This window comes from Petromyzon marinus, chromosome 31, assembly GCF_048934315.1.
Source record: "Petromyzon marinus isolate PM22_M1 ecotype Great Lakes invasive population chromosome 31, UKy_Petmar_22M1.pri1.0, whole genome shotgun sequence".
Lineage (NCBI taxonomy): Eukaryota > Metazoa > Chordata > Hyperoartia > Petromyzontiformes > Petromyzontidae > Petromyzon > Petromyzon marinus.
In genome coordinates this window covers 12,895,516-12,913,984 of record NC_133697.1, presented here as the reverse complement: position 1 = coordinate 12,913,984, position 18,469 = coordinate 12,895,516, and the positions used below count along the sequence as shown (strand labels likewise).

General features: G+C 45.9%; 1 protein-coding gene across 26 annotated transcripts; it reads left to right on the top strand.

Moving 5' to 3' along the window:
• The first annotated feature begins 514 nt into the window (after positions 1–514).
• Positions 515–14,874, top strand: TRPT1 (tRNA phosphotransferase 1). 26 transcript variants are annotated; one of them, XM_032964080.2, is made up of 9 exons: positions 658–772; positions 2,071–2,647; positions 5,261–5,387; positions 5,804–5,885; positions 7,787–7,956; positions 10,298–10,475; positions 12,076–12,132; positions 13,219–13,326; positions 13,710–14,874. In XM_032964080.2, the coding sequence occupies exons 2-9, from the start codon at positions 2,643–2,645 to the stop codon at positions 13,748–13,750; spliced, it is 768 nt and encodes a 255-aa protein (XP_032819971.1). In that variant the 5' UTR covers positions 658–772; positions 2,071–2,642; the 3' UTR covers positions 13,751–14,874. The 26 variants fall into 26 exon arrangements, with proteins under 26 accessions (XP_032819989.1, XP_032819978.1, XP_032819973.1 ...); XM_076071099.1 differs by having other exon boundaries at positions 671–688; XM_076071098.1 differs by lacking the exon at positions 658–772 and adding an exon at positions 817–991.
• Positions 14,875–18,469: the final 3,595 nt, after the last annotated feature.

Genomic DNA, 18,469 nt, shown 5'->3' with positions numbered 1-18,469 from the left:
CATTTTCTGTGACGCTGCATATTCAGATCAGACGTGTAAGCATATTTTCTGGAAGGTATTTCTTGAGTTATAGAAAGTATACATTGTATAAGTAAATAGTTGAGGGTCTCATGAACGTAACCCATCCCTAAGTCGAGAACTGCCTGTAATACTAGACTTATATACTGTACTGTGAATACATATGAAGATCAGACATATGCAGTATGCATATTTTATGGAAATATGTATTTAGTTATAGAAAGTATAGTGTGTATAAGTCATTAGTTGGGGGTTGTCTGCTCAATATGGTTACGCAGGACAATTATTTTGGTCAACACAACTGCGTGTTTTTTTAGTGAAGTGTCTAACTGCTGTTAAAAATACAGCAACGTACTGTGCCGTATATATAAATGACTGTAAGTAATTTGACACTACAATCTTGAACCGATTCTTTTTAAAAAAAATACGACTACAACAACGTATGTTATCGTCCAGCATCAGCTACGTTTTTGAAAATTGCCCCGAGGGTAAGTTGAGTTTTGAAAAATAACATCGACCGAAGTCGTGGTCCGTGCGTGACGCCCCAAGAACAGCAGCTGCCTTGCCTTCGCAAAAGCTCTGCGGGTGGCGTCTGTGAGTCGGAGTCGTCTGTGAGTCGGAGTCGTCTGTGAGTCGTCTGTTAGTCGGAGTCGTCTGTGAGTCGGAGTCTGTAAGTCGGAGTCGTCTGTGAGTCGGAGTCGTCTGTGACTCGTCTGTGAGTCGGAGTCGTCTGTAAGTCGGAGTCGTCTCGTCTGTAAGTCGGGGTCGTCTGTGAGTCGGCGTCCTCTGTGAGTCGTCTGTTAGTCGGAGTCGTCTGTGAGTCGGAGTCGTCTGTAAGTCGCAGTCGTTTCGTCTGTAAGTCGGAGTCGTCTGTAAGTCGGCGTCCTCTGTGACTCGTCTGTGAGTCGGCGTCCTCTGTGAGTCGGAGTCGTCTGTGAGTCGTCTGTGAGTCGGAGTCGTCTGTGAGTCGTCTGTAAGTCGCAGTTGTCTGTGCCAACGCTACCGCAAACACATCGGCCATGAGCAAGGGCATTTGATCTTCTTTGGTTCTTTCGGTAAAGTCACGTAGAATGAGAATAAAATAATAAATTAATAAAATAAAATAACAATACAATTCTCGTTCTACGTGACTTTACCGAAAGAACCAAAGAAGATGAATCCTTGCAGTCACGAAAGCTTGAAGTCGAAATTTAAGGGAATTTGAGTTTGTAGGTTCGTGCGGCGAAGTTTCAATACGGGCAGAAAAATGTTTGTGTCTATTTGTCTGTGTTTCTCCCTTGGGATAGGACTTTGTAGGATGAACTTTGAGATGTATAAGGGCACGGGGTGACGAATAAGGTCTGAATTGGTCTGTAATAAGGTAAGGCACTGATAATGGGTTGGGGGCCGTCCATAAATGACGTCACGCACCTGGAGGGGGGTGGGGCGTCAGACATTTGTGACGATGTGTGACGAGGGGGGGGGGGTATTTGAGAAATGTGACGTCACATCAAAATGCGCAACTTTAAATAAATATAGAATTGTTGTAACAACACTCCTACAACATCAGAGTGCAGCGCCACATTAAATACGCACTACAATGACAATAGCTTAAAGCTATTTGAAGCGTGTTTTATTTTCAAAATGGAAATATGGTTGGGGGGGGGGGGCAGAGCTTTGTGACGTCATATTTGAGGGGGGGAGGTCTGACTTTTTGTGACGCCGTGTGACAAGGGGGGGGGGGGGAAGGTCAAAAATCGTCCAAAATCGCGTGACGTCATTTATAGACGCCCCCTTAACAGGTATGCTTAATAATGAAAGCTAAACGTGTGATTTTTTTTTATTGGAGGGTTTTGAGTTTTACACATTTGGTTAGATGTCAACTGAACCAAATCATGTTTACGGGATCGATTAAATTATGAATGCGGGACTGTAACGAGAAGTAAAATAGATGTCGACTGACTACGAAATGACCTGAAATGGATCCGAAACATCGACACCGATGATGGCATTGGAAGACAATGGTGAACACGTGGGTTTCGCGTGTTCGTGACATCGTTTTTGCCTTCACAGGAGGGTTTCTGGGGAAAGGAACTGTGTTGGCAGCCGAAGAAAAGGGCGGGATTGGGAAATGCGTCCCAGAGGGGATATCGAGGACTGAGATGGGGCGAATGGGGGTCACCTCGCATCGCAGGCGCTGGTGGGCGATTGTCCCACCGCGTCACCCCACAAACTGAGGGGTGACGCGTTGACGTTGAACTTCTTTGGCGCCGTACGTTCGCCGCTCGTCGGCTTGGGGGGAAGGCCATCGTTCGGGAGTGGATTGCCCGCGGCTGATCGTGATGAAGTAACACAAAGGGGGCAGACATCATCGTCGCTGCTTGCAGCGGACATCGCGGATGTCGCCATGTTCACCTGAAGAAGGGCCGCTTGTGTTGCGTCCGAAACGTCGTCATTTATTTGTGTTTTATTTTTCTACCCACGTGATTTCTTTACCGAAAGAACCAAAGAGCATGGATTGCTGCAGTCACGAAAGCTTCAAATAAAGATTGACACAAGGGTCTCGAGATGCTTGCCCATGGCTACTATATCAGCAGACAACATATGGGAGGAAGAGCATCGATCATCCGTGTAGATCATCGATCATGCGGTGGCTTTGGGGGGGGGGGTGGGGGGGGGATTCGCCGGATTTTCAAAAACGCCGGATAAGCACGACATCATCATTATTATTAGTGATAGTTTATTTTTGCACATTCTTGCTTGACATGTTTTTAGGTGTTGTGTTTTAAATGTGTTTACTAGATGAAATTGCCATAAACAAACGTGCAAATAGACACAAATAAACATCCTACTTTAAAAAAGTTACAGCATTAGCTGTGCCGTACGTACCACTCCAATGTCGAAGACTCTGCAATGGGGTGATGTATGTACGTGCAGTATTTTCATTGTTTACGTTGTATGTATTGTATAATGTACCGTAGGTAATACACTTAAATCAAGCATAACTAGGTTTTTTTGTCACGCACATAGTGCCGATCGCCGGACTGGTACACAGGCTTTGGAGCGGATTTGCCGATTGGCCAGGGACCGCCGGATAATTTTGGAAGCAGCCGGATAATTCGGTGATCAACAACTGGATTCCAACGTGATTTAAAAGGTCAAAACAAAGGCATGGGGTTGGGGAGAATTGCCTGTGACGTGACGACACTGTGCACACCCATGTTGACCAGCGGCAACCCCGCTCGGACGTTCTACCGTGATGTGTGCTCACTGATCGGTGCAACAACTTCTCACGTATCCATGCAAACCGGGGATGAATGCACTTTTAAACCATCTCGATTGAATACTCATGTCTTTATAACTTTTACGTTGAGTTGTTTTGTCCCCCCCACCGCCGCCCCGCGCCTACGATTGGCACGGTTGGCTACGTACGGTGTCAAAGAAGTTCAACGTGCGTACATACGAATGTATTGTTGTTTTCTTACTTTGGAATTTCACAAGTTGACCTTGCCTCTCCTGTATTTTTCATTCCTGTCGTGTTTTTGTATTGTTGTTATATTCTTACCAGCCCCTACTGGACATCTGTGAAAAATAGCTTTATAGCTCATCGGATTCCTCTAGGATGAATAAATATTATGATTCTGATTCAGAAGGGCCTCCACCCGATGAAGCTTTAGACAGCATCACGAGAGGGTATTTTGGCCTACTCTTTCACACTGGCCCGATGTCTTGGAAGAGGTGAGAGAGTACTCATACTTTACCCCACTACATGGGACCTGATCCAAATAAACATGTCATCCATTTGAAATATCTGTCCTTTCTGAACTTCATAGCGTTTAAAATATGTAGCTACAATCTTTCAGGTACTTTTTGATAAATCCGTTGCATGTGGTATTAATTTGAAGGTACACATCTTGACTTAAAGCTTTCGTGACTGCAGGAATTCATATTCTCTGGGTCTTTCGGTAAAGCCACGTAGATAGAAAAAAAGAACAAAGATCAAAATCGCGACGTTTCGATCGCAACACAAGCAATCGTCTTCAGGTGAAAAAGAGAGGGACATCTGCTGCGGCAGGCTGTTTATAAAGGTTTAGAGATGGGCGGGGCAGCAGATTTCCCACTTCTTTTTTCACCTGAAGACGATTGCTTGTGTTGCGATCGAAACGCCGTGATTTAGATTTTTGTTATTTTTTTTCAATCTACGTGGCTTTTCCGAAAGACCCAAAGAATATTTAACGTACACCTTAAAAGGTTGTTCAATCGACTGGCCAAGCTATAAGAATGTGGAATGTCCTTTACTTCCTCAGGACACCCGACAAAAAATGATTACAGCTCCACGCTTGTTTGAATAAGTAGACAATTTTAATTTCCCCATGCCGAGTGCATCCGTCAACGTTGCTTCAACGTTACTGCTGTACAGTGCTGCGGTAAAAATCTATGTACAGGTATTTAAGTTAGCAAGGAGTTGGCACACAGTGGCAAACTGGTTAGCACACTGTGCTGTGAATCCAGCGAGTTCAATTTACAACCATTGCTAACAAAAGCTACCAGTGAAATGCGAACCGATGCTGCCCCTCCCCCCACTTCACCAAGCCGCGTTGAACAGGATGGTGAAGTATGGTCGAACAACTCCCATGGCCTACATGGCATGAGGGGAAGCCTTCATCTGTGGGCACCACAGTGGCGAGATGTTAACTACCTCGCCTGGTATGCAGGAGGTCGTGGATTTGATCCCGACCCTGACGCCTGCTGCTGTATATTTGGAGTTTGCGTGCCTCTCGCCGTGATCCCGTGGATTTTTCTCTGGGTCCTCCGGTTTTTCCCGTCAACATTTAGAAACATGTGCTTAAGGATATTTGGCTACTTTAAATTTCCACACGATAAGCCACTTCGTTGAACTGTCATTTGTGGCCAGGTCACTTTTGAAAAAGAGATACATAGCTCAGTGGGCCTTAGCTGTTAAAATAAAACAAAGTTTAGTTGAGGATCGACATGTACCTGTATACAAATTCCTTGTATATGTGTTGGACGTGAAACAAGTTGATATACAATATACTGTATTGCGTATGTTTAACGTTGAGGAAGTGTTTGTCATTCCAATGCTCAGTGTTGTTCAGACACCAGTACAATGAAACCAGGGTAACGTGCCCTGTGAGGTGATTACACTATAACACAACCTATTGACTCATGGCATGAGGAAAGCTGCTTTCAGCAGTGAATTTGGAAAGGACTTTGAATTATGATTTGTTGTTTCCGTAACTAGCGAGGAGACCAGTGTCCTGTGGGAGATGTCTGGAGAACATCTTCCACCCCACGGATGGACTCGGCATGGAGGGCGTGGGCAAGGGAGAGGTCATGGTGGACGAAGACATCACAGCACTCACTCCGAGGTCATTTTACTGATGTCCATTAATAATGAATGTGGGATAGTGCTGCGGGTGTAATGGTTAGCAAGTGGCGCCATTGTGATGAGATGTTACCTACCTCGCAAGGTATACAGGAGGTCGTGGGTTCTTTCCAAACCCTGACGCTTGCTATATGTTTGGAGTTTGAATGTTCTCCCTGTGGTTGTGTGGATTTTTTTTCCCCAGGTCCTCCGGTTTTTCCCTCCACATTTAGAATCAACATGCGTCTAAGAGTATTTGGCCGCTATAGATTTCCACGTGATAAGCCACTTGGCGTAGCCATCATTTGCACCACCTGTGCTCCCCGCTGCGCAACATGATCTTGCGTTGTCAATACTGTAAGGGTCCATTTTGTGACGCACTGTGTCGTTTTTCCCCTACCCAAAACGGTGGCGAATTAGAACCCTGACGTCCGCTTATCAAAGACTCTGTCCTACGCTCTGCGGCACGGGGCACATCGACTGGGCCTTCACATGGGCAGCGGTAAACACCGCTTCACCGCACTCGCACTGCCGGCAAAACTCCCCTCGTCTGTGACTGTTGTCTGCGGGCCCGTGAATAACGCGTGGAATCTCTGGTATCCACACCTTTGCGTGTAGCCGAGAGGAGTTCGCAGCTTTGCAGGACGTAACAGTGAGGAGTGGCAAAAGTGATGGGGATGTCGTCATGTAGCAGTATAACATATCTTTGTCCTTTTCATTTGTGTGTGTGTGTGAGTGATGGCGAGTGTGAGTGAGTATTATGGTGAGTGTGTGAATATGTTTCTGGGTGTATGATGGTGAGTGTGTGGTTGTGTGTGTGTGAGTGAGTATGATGTATGTTGAACTTCTTCCGCACCATAAGTGGCCAAGCGTGCTAATCGGAGGTGTAACATATGCACACGTGTAAATCATTTAAGATGAATTCTGCAAAAAAACACATTCCAATGGGAAGATTGAGATGCAAGACGTCGTGGGAACTTGATGAGGTTTTCTAAAAACGTTTCTTTATAACATTAGGCATGGAGCAGTAACCTGAGTTCAATTCCCGGTCACAGTTAACGGTGGCCAGTGACGCCTGAACCGGTCGTGGTTGCTCCCCTTCGACAGCGTGCAGTATGGTGAAGTATGGTCAAACAAAGCCCAATGATCAATGCAGCATGGAGAGGTCTTCATCCCGCAGAGGATTGATGAAAGCATGTATATTATAGTTCGTGTTATATTATAGCACGTTGTTACGTATTGGGGACATTGTTTTTTGGATTGTTTTATTTTTCGATTTGAAGCTTTCGTGACTGCAAGGATTCATCTTCTTTGGTTCTTTCGGTAAAGTCACGTAGAATGAGAATAAAATAGTAAAATAACACAATAAAATTCTCACGACGTTTCGGCCACAACGCAAGCGGCCGTCTTCAGGTGAAAGGTACAGAACTGTCGGGACGACAGAGCTTCAATGAACGATATTCTTTGGGTCTTACTAGTAGTAATTTAGCTAAATTACTAGTAGTAATTTAGCTAGGTGCCTCTGTGGATGTGTAGGTTTTGACTTTAACATAGCCATTTCCGTGACCATTCACAAGCTAATCCCTCAGCTATTTGCACAAGCGAATCCCTTAGCTATTTCAATGCTAAATTACTAGTTGCCTCTGTGGATGTGTAGGTTTTGACTTTAACATAACCATTCCTGTGACCAGTCACAAGCTAATCCCTTAGCTATTTCAATGCTAAATTACTAGTTGCCTCTGTGGATGTGGATTTTTGACTTTAACATAGCCATTTCCGTGACCAGTCAAAAGCTAATCCCTCAGCTATTGATATGTAAACCCCTTTGTCAAGGTGCCTCACTTCTCCCAACCAGCTTAAAAGTCGCTACGAATCTTAACATCGTTCATTGAGGCTCTGTCGTCCCGACAGTTCTGTACCTTTCACCTGAAGACGGCCGCTTGCGTTGTGGCCGAAACGTCGTGAGAATGTAATTGTTTTATTATTTTATTATTTTATTCTCATTCTACTTGGTGACTGTGGATTGTTATAAAGCACCCTGGAAAGGGGTGCTTTATATGAATCCTAAATAGCATAGAATTGTTAATGGTTATTTCAAATTTAATTTAGACTGCTCTTTCAGTCAAGTTGTATCCGTAAAACATTGAGACGTATGTCATGAAATCATTTAGACTTTTTTTTACACGTTCAGCATTGATGTCATTTCACTGCTGGATGGGGGTCATTTGGCAAATCAGTTGCACGTTGTACGTAACCATTACTGTCCTTGAAATTTGAACGTTCGGTTTTACCTGCAAAGCACACCTGTGTCCCACTCCCGTGTCCCACTCCCGTGTCCCACACAACGTGTCCCCCACCCGTGTCCCACACCCGTGTCCCACACCCGTGTCCCAACTCCTGCAGATGGATTTGTGGACGTGCAGGAGTTGCTGGCCCAGCGTAGCCTGGCTGGGTACGAGGAGGCGGATTTGAGGAGAGTCGTGGAGTCCAACGACAAGCAGAGGTTCGCTCTGCGCGCCCACCCAACTACGGGCAGCCTGCAGATCCGCGCCAACCAAGGCCACTCGCTACAGGTAGGCGAGGGTGGGCACGCGTGTGTGTGTGTCCCATCGGTGAGCTCCTCCGGCAGGCAAGGCTGCGTTGGCTGGGTCATGTAGCCCGCATGCCCAACCACCGCATGCCGAAACAGCTTTTGTTCGGCCGGATCGAGGGGGCAAAACGGGCGCGGCATGGACTAGAGAAGAGACGGAGTGATGTGGTACAGGAGGACGTGGAGTTGAGTGGACTTGCCGATGACTGGTACCAGCAGTGTCAAGATCGGCCTCTGTGGAGGAGGCTCGTGAAGGACGCTACTGGGCAGTTGGAGGCAGTCGCCCTCCAACAACAACGGAGGGTGGAGGAGCGACGCTCACAACAACGAGCGGAGCACCGGGTGGCTAAAGCACAGCAGGTTGGCACAGTAGGGGGCACAGGTGGTGCACAAGCCAGTCATCTCAGTCAGTCGACCCGTGCCACCTGGGTCTGCCCCGTGACCTCCTGCTCGCAGGCGTTCGACACTTCACGTGGCCTCAAGGTGCACATGGCCTGCCACAAGCGTCGTGGTGACGTCACCGCCACTTACTGGCGAATGGCGGTTGTTGCTGTTGTTGTGTGCATGTGTGTGTGTGCGTGCTTGTGTGTGGTGCAGATTGTGGGGTAGCGGTCATGCGGCAGTTAGCGCTACACTGCATTACGAACCCGGCGAGCCGAGTTCGATTCCCGCTCACGGCCAACACCGGTGATGATTATCTGTACCAGTCCCGGGCCTCCCCTAGGTCGACTCAGCCTCAAATAAGTATATCTGGTGCGGTGTGTAAACATCGCCACTGGGGAGACAAAAGCCGGGCGTGGTGCTGGCCACCCACCTCGTGTGCCGTTCCGGCCTTAATAGGTGCTCGCTAACAGCACTTGCCCCAACAGTCTGTTAAGGCTACACGGGGGATCTTTGTCTTGTTATCTTTGGTGCTGATCGCTAGTGTTGTGCTGATAGCACAGCCTCCTTTGCGTGCCATGCCAGCCTTAACGGGTGCTCGCTAAATTCACTTGCTGACGGTTCTTTTCGTTACATTCGTTGACAAGAGCGTGAGGCTAATGGTGTGCATGTGCGTTTAGAACAGCTCCTCGCAAACAGTACATTCGAACTGCTCTTGTCTGCGCTAATGTAGGGGGGGGGAGGGAGGGTGGTGCTTTTTACAGACTCTCATCTGTGCTTATCCGCTTCTTTTACATCTCTTTTCAGCGCTTCTTTACAAACCCACTTGCTGTACTGCCTGGCTTTCTGGCAGCCCAGCAGATTAGAAAGATTCACAGCACATGATGAAATCTGTGCGATCCCACCAACTTGTGATTTGCTGGCTTAAAATACGCGCCGCGTGCTTTAGTGTGCGCGTGTTGGATGCTGTCGTGGCGTTAAGGCTAGTTCTCTGGACTATTTAAATCACCTCTGCATCTGTCCGCTCGGCAGTATAACGGAGTAGGCGGCAGGTTGTGTGCGGTGCGGGAAAGTGTGGGTACTCCCACCTCTGCCAAAATGTCTGACCAGTGTGGAGCAGTAGGCCAAGTTCCACCTCAGAGGTGATTAGAGCTCCTTCTAATGGAGGATTATGCCCCAGCAGTGGCGTGAGCAACTGATTCCCGTACATCAGGGGTGAGGAACGTACGGCCCGCGGGCCGTATGAGGCCCGCGAAATCATTTGGGTCTCTGGCCTTGCCAAAGCAACCGCAGGCGGGACTCGAAATTCAATAAATCTAGGAGCAAACCTGGAAAAGCAGTTGCGAGTAGCAAACATCGTCAATACCAGCTAGCATCACCACACGCCTCGCCAAAGAGAAGCAGTTACAGCCATCACATTAGGGGCGAGTTAATTAAATGTTTGACCAAATATAACAGGCAAATTTTTAAGTTGATCATTTTGTATGGCCCGCGAATGATGTTTTAAATATCCAAATGGCCCTTGGCAGATAAAAGGTTCCCCGCCTCTGCTCTACATCATGGGACCTCCTTTGCCAGTACCAAAATATGAGAATAGGTTTTCCCCATTTTTCTGGCAACAAAACAGTTGTGTTAAGATGTTAAAACACCAAACTGAAACCTTTTACAAGGAATCATGTCTGCATTAACCACAATGCTTGTGGTCAGAATGCAAACAAAAAAACATGCTCTGATAGTATATGCATTGTCCTTGAAACTGATTGGTCCACACCAGAGACAGCTTTCTTTTGAGCATCTTCTGGTCTAACACGGTGTTTTAACATCTTAACGCCTGTTTTGTTGCCAGACAAAAAGGGGGAAAAACTGATTCCTGTACTTTAACATTTCACATGCGTGCGCGCGTGCCTGTGTGCGTGCCTCCACGACGCGCGTGCCGATACCAGGTGGAGGAGCTGGACCTGCAGCCCATCACGCTGCACGGCTCGGACTTGCCGGAGTGCGCGGTGCACGGCACCTTCGCGCGCCACTGGCCGTCCATCCTCCGTGATGGGCTCAGCCGCAGGGGACGCGCGCACATACACATGGCGCCGGGAGAACCGGGAGCGGAGGGCGTCATCAGCGGTACTGGCGCACGGGCCGGCTCACCTCGTACTCCGTTCTGTCACCAAGCTGTGCTGGGACCGTGCCCACGTGCTTGTCGAGTGCATCAAAGACAAAGATTCTACCTCGTCCCCCCCCCCCCCGTGTAGCCTGTAACAGACTGTAGGGGGCAAGTGCTGTTAGCGAGCGGAACCTATGAAGGCCGGCACGGCACACGAGGGGGTGGGTGGTCAACACCACGCCCGACCGCCTTTGTCTCCACAGTGGCGATGTTTTTACACACCGCACCAGGTACTCACTTGAGACAGAGCGGACCTAGGGGAAGCCCAGAAACGGTTCAGATAATCGTAACCGGTGTTGGCCGTGAGCAGAAATCAAACTCCGGTCGCCGGGTTCGTAGCGCAGCGCTCTAACCGCGACACTACAGCTCAAAAAACAAAGAGATTTCTTTAGAACTGCTTTTTGTGTTCAGTTTTGTTGTCCTTCCCCCGCACCTCCGATTAGCACGGTTGGCTACATACGGTGCAAAAAGAAGTTCAAGGAGCCAGGTTGTTGTTTCACTCGAGAAACCAACCTGTGCCACTGGCATCATCACACAGTGACAAGAATGATTAACTCGTCCTGATGATACCCCGAGCCAAATTCCATCACTGTCGTACATGGAGGCGTGGTGGCACACAGCTCTAGCCGGTGCTCTAGGGTTGGTTGATCACGTTAGGTTCGTGCAACTCTCAACCGTGCCGGCGTGTGAAGTGGCCGAGAGATGGAAATGTGTGGACCCACAGTGATTGGGTTTTCTGCATGGAGTGTTTCCTTACACACGCAAAACAGTCCTCTTAACTCAATTGGCTAAAGGGTCTTGAGACTCGGCGAGTCTATTTGAGATAAATAAATGATGTTAAAATATTTATTGGCCACCCGGTATCATTACTCAATTTTAAGCATGTAATACAATTCTATTTAGCCTTTGCTTATGATTTGCTTTATTTTCATAAGCGAAATTGAAAATGTTTCTTAAATACATTGAAAGGGAATCAGATCATGTAAGCAGATCGGGTTCATACCAGGTCAGTGGCAGACATAGTAATAATCGTGGTCAGCCGTTTGTCAATCCACTGCGGGATAACGGCCTCCCCACGCCATGCCATGGAGGGCATTTAAACCATAACATGGGTTGGTGAATAAGGGGATTGGTTCGAATATCACTCGCTGCTGATCTTAGTCATGGCTAAGAATCAAACCCAGGCTTGCAGGTTAATAGCACAGTGCGCTAAGCACTGCACCTCCGGTCCACCCCTCCGCCTCGATTGCTACCTGTGTGAAAACTGGTTATGAGTAGTCAGACTGTTTCCTGAAATCTCGCGCACTGACATACTACGTGCATGGTATTTTGGATGTTTTAGTTCCTACATTTCTGAATTATATAAGTGTTTTAAATTAGAGCATATTCTCCGACAGTCCGTTTCTCTACATTATTTACTTAATTACACAAAGGCTTTTTTCAACAGAAATACCAGCCGACGTGATAACCACACGTGCGTAAAAATAAATGCGTACACATTCAACGAATAACAGCAACTTTGAATGTCATGCGTTGTACTTTTAAATGTTGTCATTTCAGGAATGCGAGGGAACTGTGAAATCGCAATTTATATTGACATTGAAAAAGCATTGCAAGGTAAGTGGTAATTTTATCACGCTTGGGTATTTTTCAGGTACTCTGATTTCCTCCTACACGCGATATATATTTTTTTAACACTTTGCAACTTAGTTTGAAAGCGCTGATGCATGAGCACTGTCTGCCCCGCTGTCCATAGCTGGGGTGGGGCACGTTAACTGGCGTTAAGATGATCCAATGTGAATAAACGTGTTTTGAAAGTTGCGTTGGCTATTAAGGAACGTCTTACCACCTGAAAATATACAAACGAATATTACTCTGAAAGTTGCCTGTCGGGGCTAAATGTGGCTAATTGAATTCTTCAGAAGACAAATACACGTTCGAAAGCGTTGCATAATCCATGCCTATGCGTCGTACATTGCCCGAACTTGTTTTAAACGACCATGGGCAACCATCCACATGGGGACTTCAAAAAGTTTAGAAGCCCATTAAAGTTTTTTTGAACGCTGGCATTTTAATCTGAGAACACATTTATGTTTTTGTATATTTAATTTAAAAGTACATGTCGATGTGACTTTTGTTTCAAAATGCATCTTTACAAAATAGTAAGCAAAATTTCAAATGCCCTGTCGCCTGGTTGAATAAAGTACAGCAATTATATATACATTAGCTGTTCATACTCAGGGCTGGAAAATGGGAAGAAATTACTGGGAAACTCATAAATGATTCCTGTTCACCCCCACTAGATCTGAAGAGGAGGAGCTTAGGTCCATCTGTGGGTCTTTGAGTGTTTCTGTGAATATCCGTGTCTGTGAATATCCGTGTCTGTGGGTCTTCTGTGGACGTCTGTGGGTATCTGTGTGTCTGTGGGTCTCTATGCGTGTCTGTGGGTCTCTAAGTATGTATGTGGGTTTCTGTGCATGTCTGTTAGTCTAGGGATCTATCCGTGAGTCAAAAGAAAAGAAAAAAGCGAATCCTTGATTCCTTCTGGAACGCAGTCGGGTTAAAATGTTCACTCTCACCACGGCATTTCAGGGCATTCCGGCCCATTTCCACCACTTCATACCGCATCGCATGCTCCTTTGTGGGTTTGGGTGTGTGTGCTTATGTGGGGCTTGGCGTTGCCTGTCTGGTTAATGCGCGCAGATGGGATCCCGTTTTACCGCTCGGCCAATGGGGTGATCCTGAGCTCTGGAAACGCGCAAGGGGTGCTACCCCGACAGTACTTCCAGCGAGTGATGCAGCTGCAGCCCGGTGAGATAGTACTGCACACTGTGATACAAGGGGTGATCACAACGTCTGTGGCCTGGCATAGCACGCATTGAGTGACCTTGAAGATACTGCTATGTGTTTTTTTTTCTCTTAGTCCTCTTGAAGTGCAATGTACTTGGTCCGTACATTAACAGTAGCGTTTGCAATCGTTTAATCACTATGGCTTTTTATAAGTCTCATAATTCCTGCACGTGCCTTTTTAGATTTCGGACACTTTATTCTCTGTTTGCTTTCTAAGCATTCCTCCCGTTCACTAGACTATCCATAAGCTATATGAATTCATTGAATTATTTGGTAGTGTTGATTCACTTTTTTTTCTGTGCCTTTTCCATGTCTCTCCATGCCCCCTCGTGGTTGCGAGACAGAGCGAAAGCAGTTACCGTTGGAGGGTGACACGCCCAGTTGAGCTTCAAAGTCTGTGGCCGACACTTCCTTCCCCAGGGTCATCAAGATCCCTACCTGGACCTGACATGGAATATTCATATGTCTTATCGTTGGTATCCCGAGGGAAAGGCCCACTGAGGTAGCAAAGCTCTTTGTCAAGGGTGATACGCATGGAAGAGATGGGTACAGGATTGGCACGGCAGACATTTGAATGATTAAAAAAAGCAGCGGTATGGAGGCAGTGGGCCTGCTCCACATCTTTCTGCCCCCTGCTTTTCGTAACTGGTTTAGTTCATGTCGACGGTGCTTGCGTGCATCACGACGTGTATTGCTTCAATAAAAAAAGCTGCATTCTAACAACATTTCATACAACCCAAACTATGGGCCGTACGGTAAACCACTCGAGTATGTGTACCTTCAATGGAGGAAGAGCAAAACTACACCACTGCCCTCGTGGCTAGCAGACCTCGACATTGGCATTTAGCTCCCGGACATATTGCCATCATATGCAAGAATATAATACGAAACACATTTTGTGCATGCACCTTGTACAGTACTACATTACCAAACTGTGTATCGTTGAGATGTCAACTTGCACACTTGAGCACGCATTCACAGAAATCACAGACCACCAAAGCTTGAAAACGTTAATAGTTCGGTGCACTTTGTGTATTGTGAAAGAGTAGAAGTAACATCTGTCGACTTTAGCTGTTAAGTCCAAGCTATTTATTCAATCCCAATTATCTCAATTGTTGAACTTCCAATGAGTGGACTTTATTTTGAACCAGGTGAGAGACCATTGAAAGAGACTAAGTTACATTTTGCAAAATCAGCCCCCGAATAGAAATAATAAAATTTGGCATTGCAACGACTTAGTCCTGAAAAACAAATAAAGACATAACACACAGTCGTAAGATCAGAGTATTTAATAACGTCTAGAAAAGGTTTACTCAAAGATATCAGCACGGTTGGCTTCGTATGGTGCGAAAGAAGTTCAAGACACATCCAAGTCTCAGCTCAAAAGGGACGTTGGGATGGTGTACATCTTGAGCCACGAGCCGTTTGTGGAAGTTCTACATTCTTATGAATTAATGGGGTTTACTTTCATCGCGCGAGGCTGTACAAAATAAATACTTTCACCGGTCAGTTTTCACTATTTTATTTTACTTTGGATTTTGGCAGGAATCCCTTGTGATGCCTTTGTTCGTGCACGTGGCCGTACATTTGTCTCACCACGTGGCGGCGCTAAACGACCGTGTGATTTTTGTTCCCCAACGAAACGGTAACGCAACTTTCATCACGATATTATTCGGTGACGTTGCGTTTGGCAGTGGTGGTGCAAGCAACAAAGATGTCAACACGTTCGTTGAAAATGGGCCATTTACCATAGCGTCGCTAGAATTTTTTCCCTTTTGAGGCACTGTAATTGGCAAAAGTTATGAGTTTTGCGTTGCTTTGATGACCTCCTTGTGAACATATGCATGCTGTACATGAAACATCTACAACTGGCAATAATGAGACACTTTGCCTCTTTGTTACGTATAAGTCCCTACCAGATGGCTGCGAGGAACTCGTATTCAAAAGAGGGTTCACGCTTTGTCATTTAAAAGTTCTTGGCAGCTGGCTGTTTGTGGGCCGTTTGAAACACGTTTAAATTATGCTGTTTATTACACCATTGTGCTAAGATTCAGAATCTTGATTTATCCTGGAGAAATCCGATGACCTACGAAGCTCTTTTTCACAGATGTCCAGGCTAACAATAGTCAGCTCTTTGGCGATCGAAGGGAATGAATAACGACAACGCGTAGTAAGCCACTGTAGCTTAATGTTATAAAGGGGCCCTAAATACAAAAAATATACACATTAAAACACATTTTTAACTTGCATAAAGCAATTGTATTTTTTTTATTTGCTGTACAGCCCAGACAATACGACAAATCGTTAACCTTAAACACCCAGTCGCTCGTAAAAGTTCAAGGCAGTATAGTACTATAGTAATAGAGCGAGTGAAGAATCACTCGACCGGAATTGATAGCTTGAAAGTATTTAGCGCGGGGCCCTTGAAAGTGCGGGGCCCGTAGTAGCTACTACATATGTAGCTACATATGTTGTAGCTACTCTTGCTACGAGGATCATCTGCCACTGGTCGTTCATATGGAGGGTTGGTGTGGCTGCAGTATGGGTTTTAAATGGTCTGTTGTATATTGACGTCAATCATTTGCGTCGTTGTGTAGAATATAAGTAACACAATCAATAAGCAGGCAATATATCTCCTTCATTTATCTATCCCTGCACGTAAAAAGTAAGGTTTTTTTCCCCCACTTGTATAACATAATTGCCTTGAACAATAGGTGACGTAAAAGGGGGAGAGACAGGCCTCTTAACATGCTAATGCATGGTTGATTGAGTTAGGCTTGTGTTTGCGAAACGTGAATAAAACATGAGACACCGTAGGTCATCCGATTAACATGCTAATACCTTTGGTAAAAGCCTCGTTTTGAGTTTTCTGGTCTAAATTATCTCGTGAATTTAAATTAAATACATCACGATAGCAACATTTTCAAAAACTGATCATTGCACTCCGTGTGATTAAATATCACATCAATTACTGTACTCGGTCAAAAAATATAGTTTAGCCTCGTTGACGACAGTGATGAATTACATATTAACAAAGTCGGCTGCAGCCTACAAACATAGTGTCATCTTAGAAAAACATTGCGCAGACAATACTGTTGGACAATGATCATTAAGAGTAGAGATCGCATAGACGATTGACTCGCTTATAGTTGTGAATCGTTCTTTGTTTGCCCTGTGCCTTGATAAACTCTGGCATCACCAGTTGGGTATAATGTTAGGGAGCACCTATTAAGGGCCGCACATTGGTAGCGTGGTCATTAGAACGAACAACAGTCGCCCGGTCACCTTAGACTCCTCGGCGCTAGTGCTGCCACACCGCAAAATATACTTCCGTCATGATCATCAGCCATGGTCAATCCACTGCTGGACTAAGGCATCCCCAACCCGTCACCACCTCTCACACAGGAGGCTTTCGCGGCCAATACCTTTTATAGAGGTTTTTTTGGGTTTGATCGCGTAAATATCAATGTGTCGTCAAACCCGCCACCACCCCACACAGCCAATGAAGTAAGGTTTGTCACGTAAATAGTACGTGCCAATTCCTTACTAGTACAGCAACACCGGTTGGAAATTGTTAATGTTGTGGATTTGCTCTCCAACACACCGGTGTGCTTTACTAAAACGAATTGGCATATTTTGTTCACGTGACAAACCTTACTAGTTGACTGTGGGGTGGTGGCGGGTTTAACGACACATTTATATTTATGCGATCTAACAAACAAAAAACCTAGATTATGTGCAGTAATTATCCACCTATCACCTGCACAGAAACGAATTTTACCATACGCACAAGCCATATTTGAATTGTTTAGATGCCAGTTGCTACTGGTGTTGTGCGTTTACGACGAATTAAACGGGAAGTTTGTGAAGCATTGGGCTCTTTGCGCTCACACGCCAGAAAGCTTTTAAATCTCCCGTCTGTGTCTTTAAGTCAAATGAAACGGTGCCATGCAAAAACACGAATTATTTTGACCGAAAAGACCTGCGATCGAGACCGCCTGTGGAGACATTCACATTTAATCCGAAGCCATATCCTGTAATTGTGTCTGCCACCCCATCAATGGGTTTAGTCAATAGTGGTTGTCTAGTAGCGAGACTGGCACACGCAACAGAACTGTGTTTTTTTAAATAAATGTAACTATTTTTTTTATTTTACCAGGTAAGGCCCACTGAGCTATATAGCTCTTTTTCAGAAGCGACCTGGCCACAAATTATAGTTCAACGAAGTGGCTTATCACGTTGAAATTTATAGCAGCCAAATACTCTAAAAGCGTGATGTTGATTCTAATGTGGAGGGTACAACCGGAGGACCCCGATAAAAATCCACGCGACCACGGGGATCGAGACACGCAAACTCCAAATATCCTGCAGGCGTCAGGGTCGGAGTCTAAACCACGACCTCCTGCACACCGGGCGAGGTAGTTAACATCTCGCCACCATGGCCTCACGCTCGTATGAACTTTATTTGCAGTTGATCTCGGAAGCTAAGCACGGTTAAGCTTGGTTACTACTTGCATGGGAGATTGGCCGGGAATATCAGGTGTTGTAGGCGTCAGCTGCGAGGTGACCAGCAGATGGCGGTACAGGAATGGGTGTTTTTCACCTGTGCAAAGCATAACACCAGCATACATCCCCAGATGCAAGATCCTCCTGAAAACGGAAAACAGCCTTGAGACTCAATGAGGCTTGCGTGGATAGTTTTCGCTTTACTCACCCATCCAACTCCCACAATTTCGGCTATGAGGGAATGTTCGCGCAGTGTCTTTGAAACATTGGCAGCAGCTGTCATGGTCAATCGACTGCTGGATGAAGGCATTCCCCAAGCCGCGACCATCTCTCACGATCCTGCGATGTATTACAAAACACTACGAGACCGGCCCTTCAATTATTTGTCAGAAGTTTACTTTAAATCATAAGAATGATATGTTTAATTCAAACCAAGGCTCTTAATGTAAATTGGATGTACGGAATTTTAGCCGTAAACATGCATGCATGTATAATCGCGATTGTGACATATAGTCTTACTAAAAGCGGCATTTAATTTTCAACACTTTTAGAACTGCGGTTCAACTTAAATCGCCTAAAAATGCAATCGTGTCTAGAG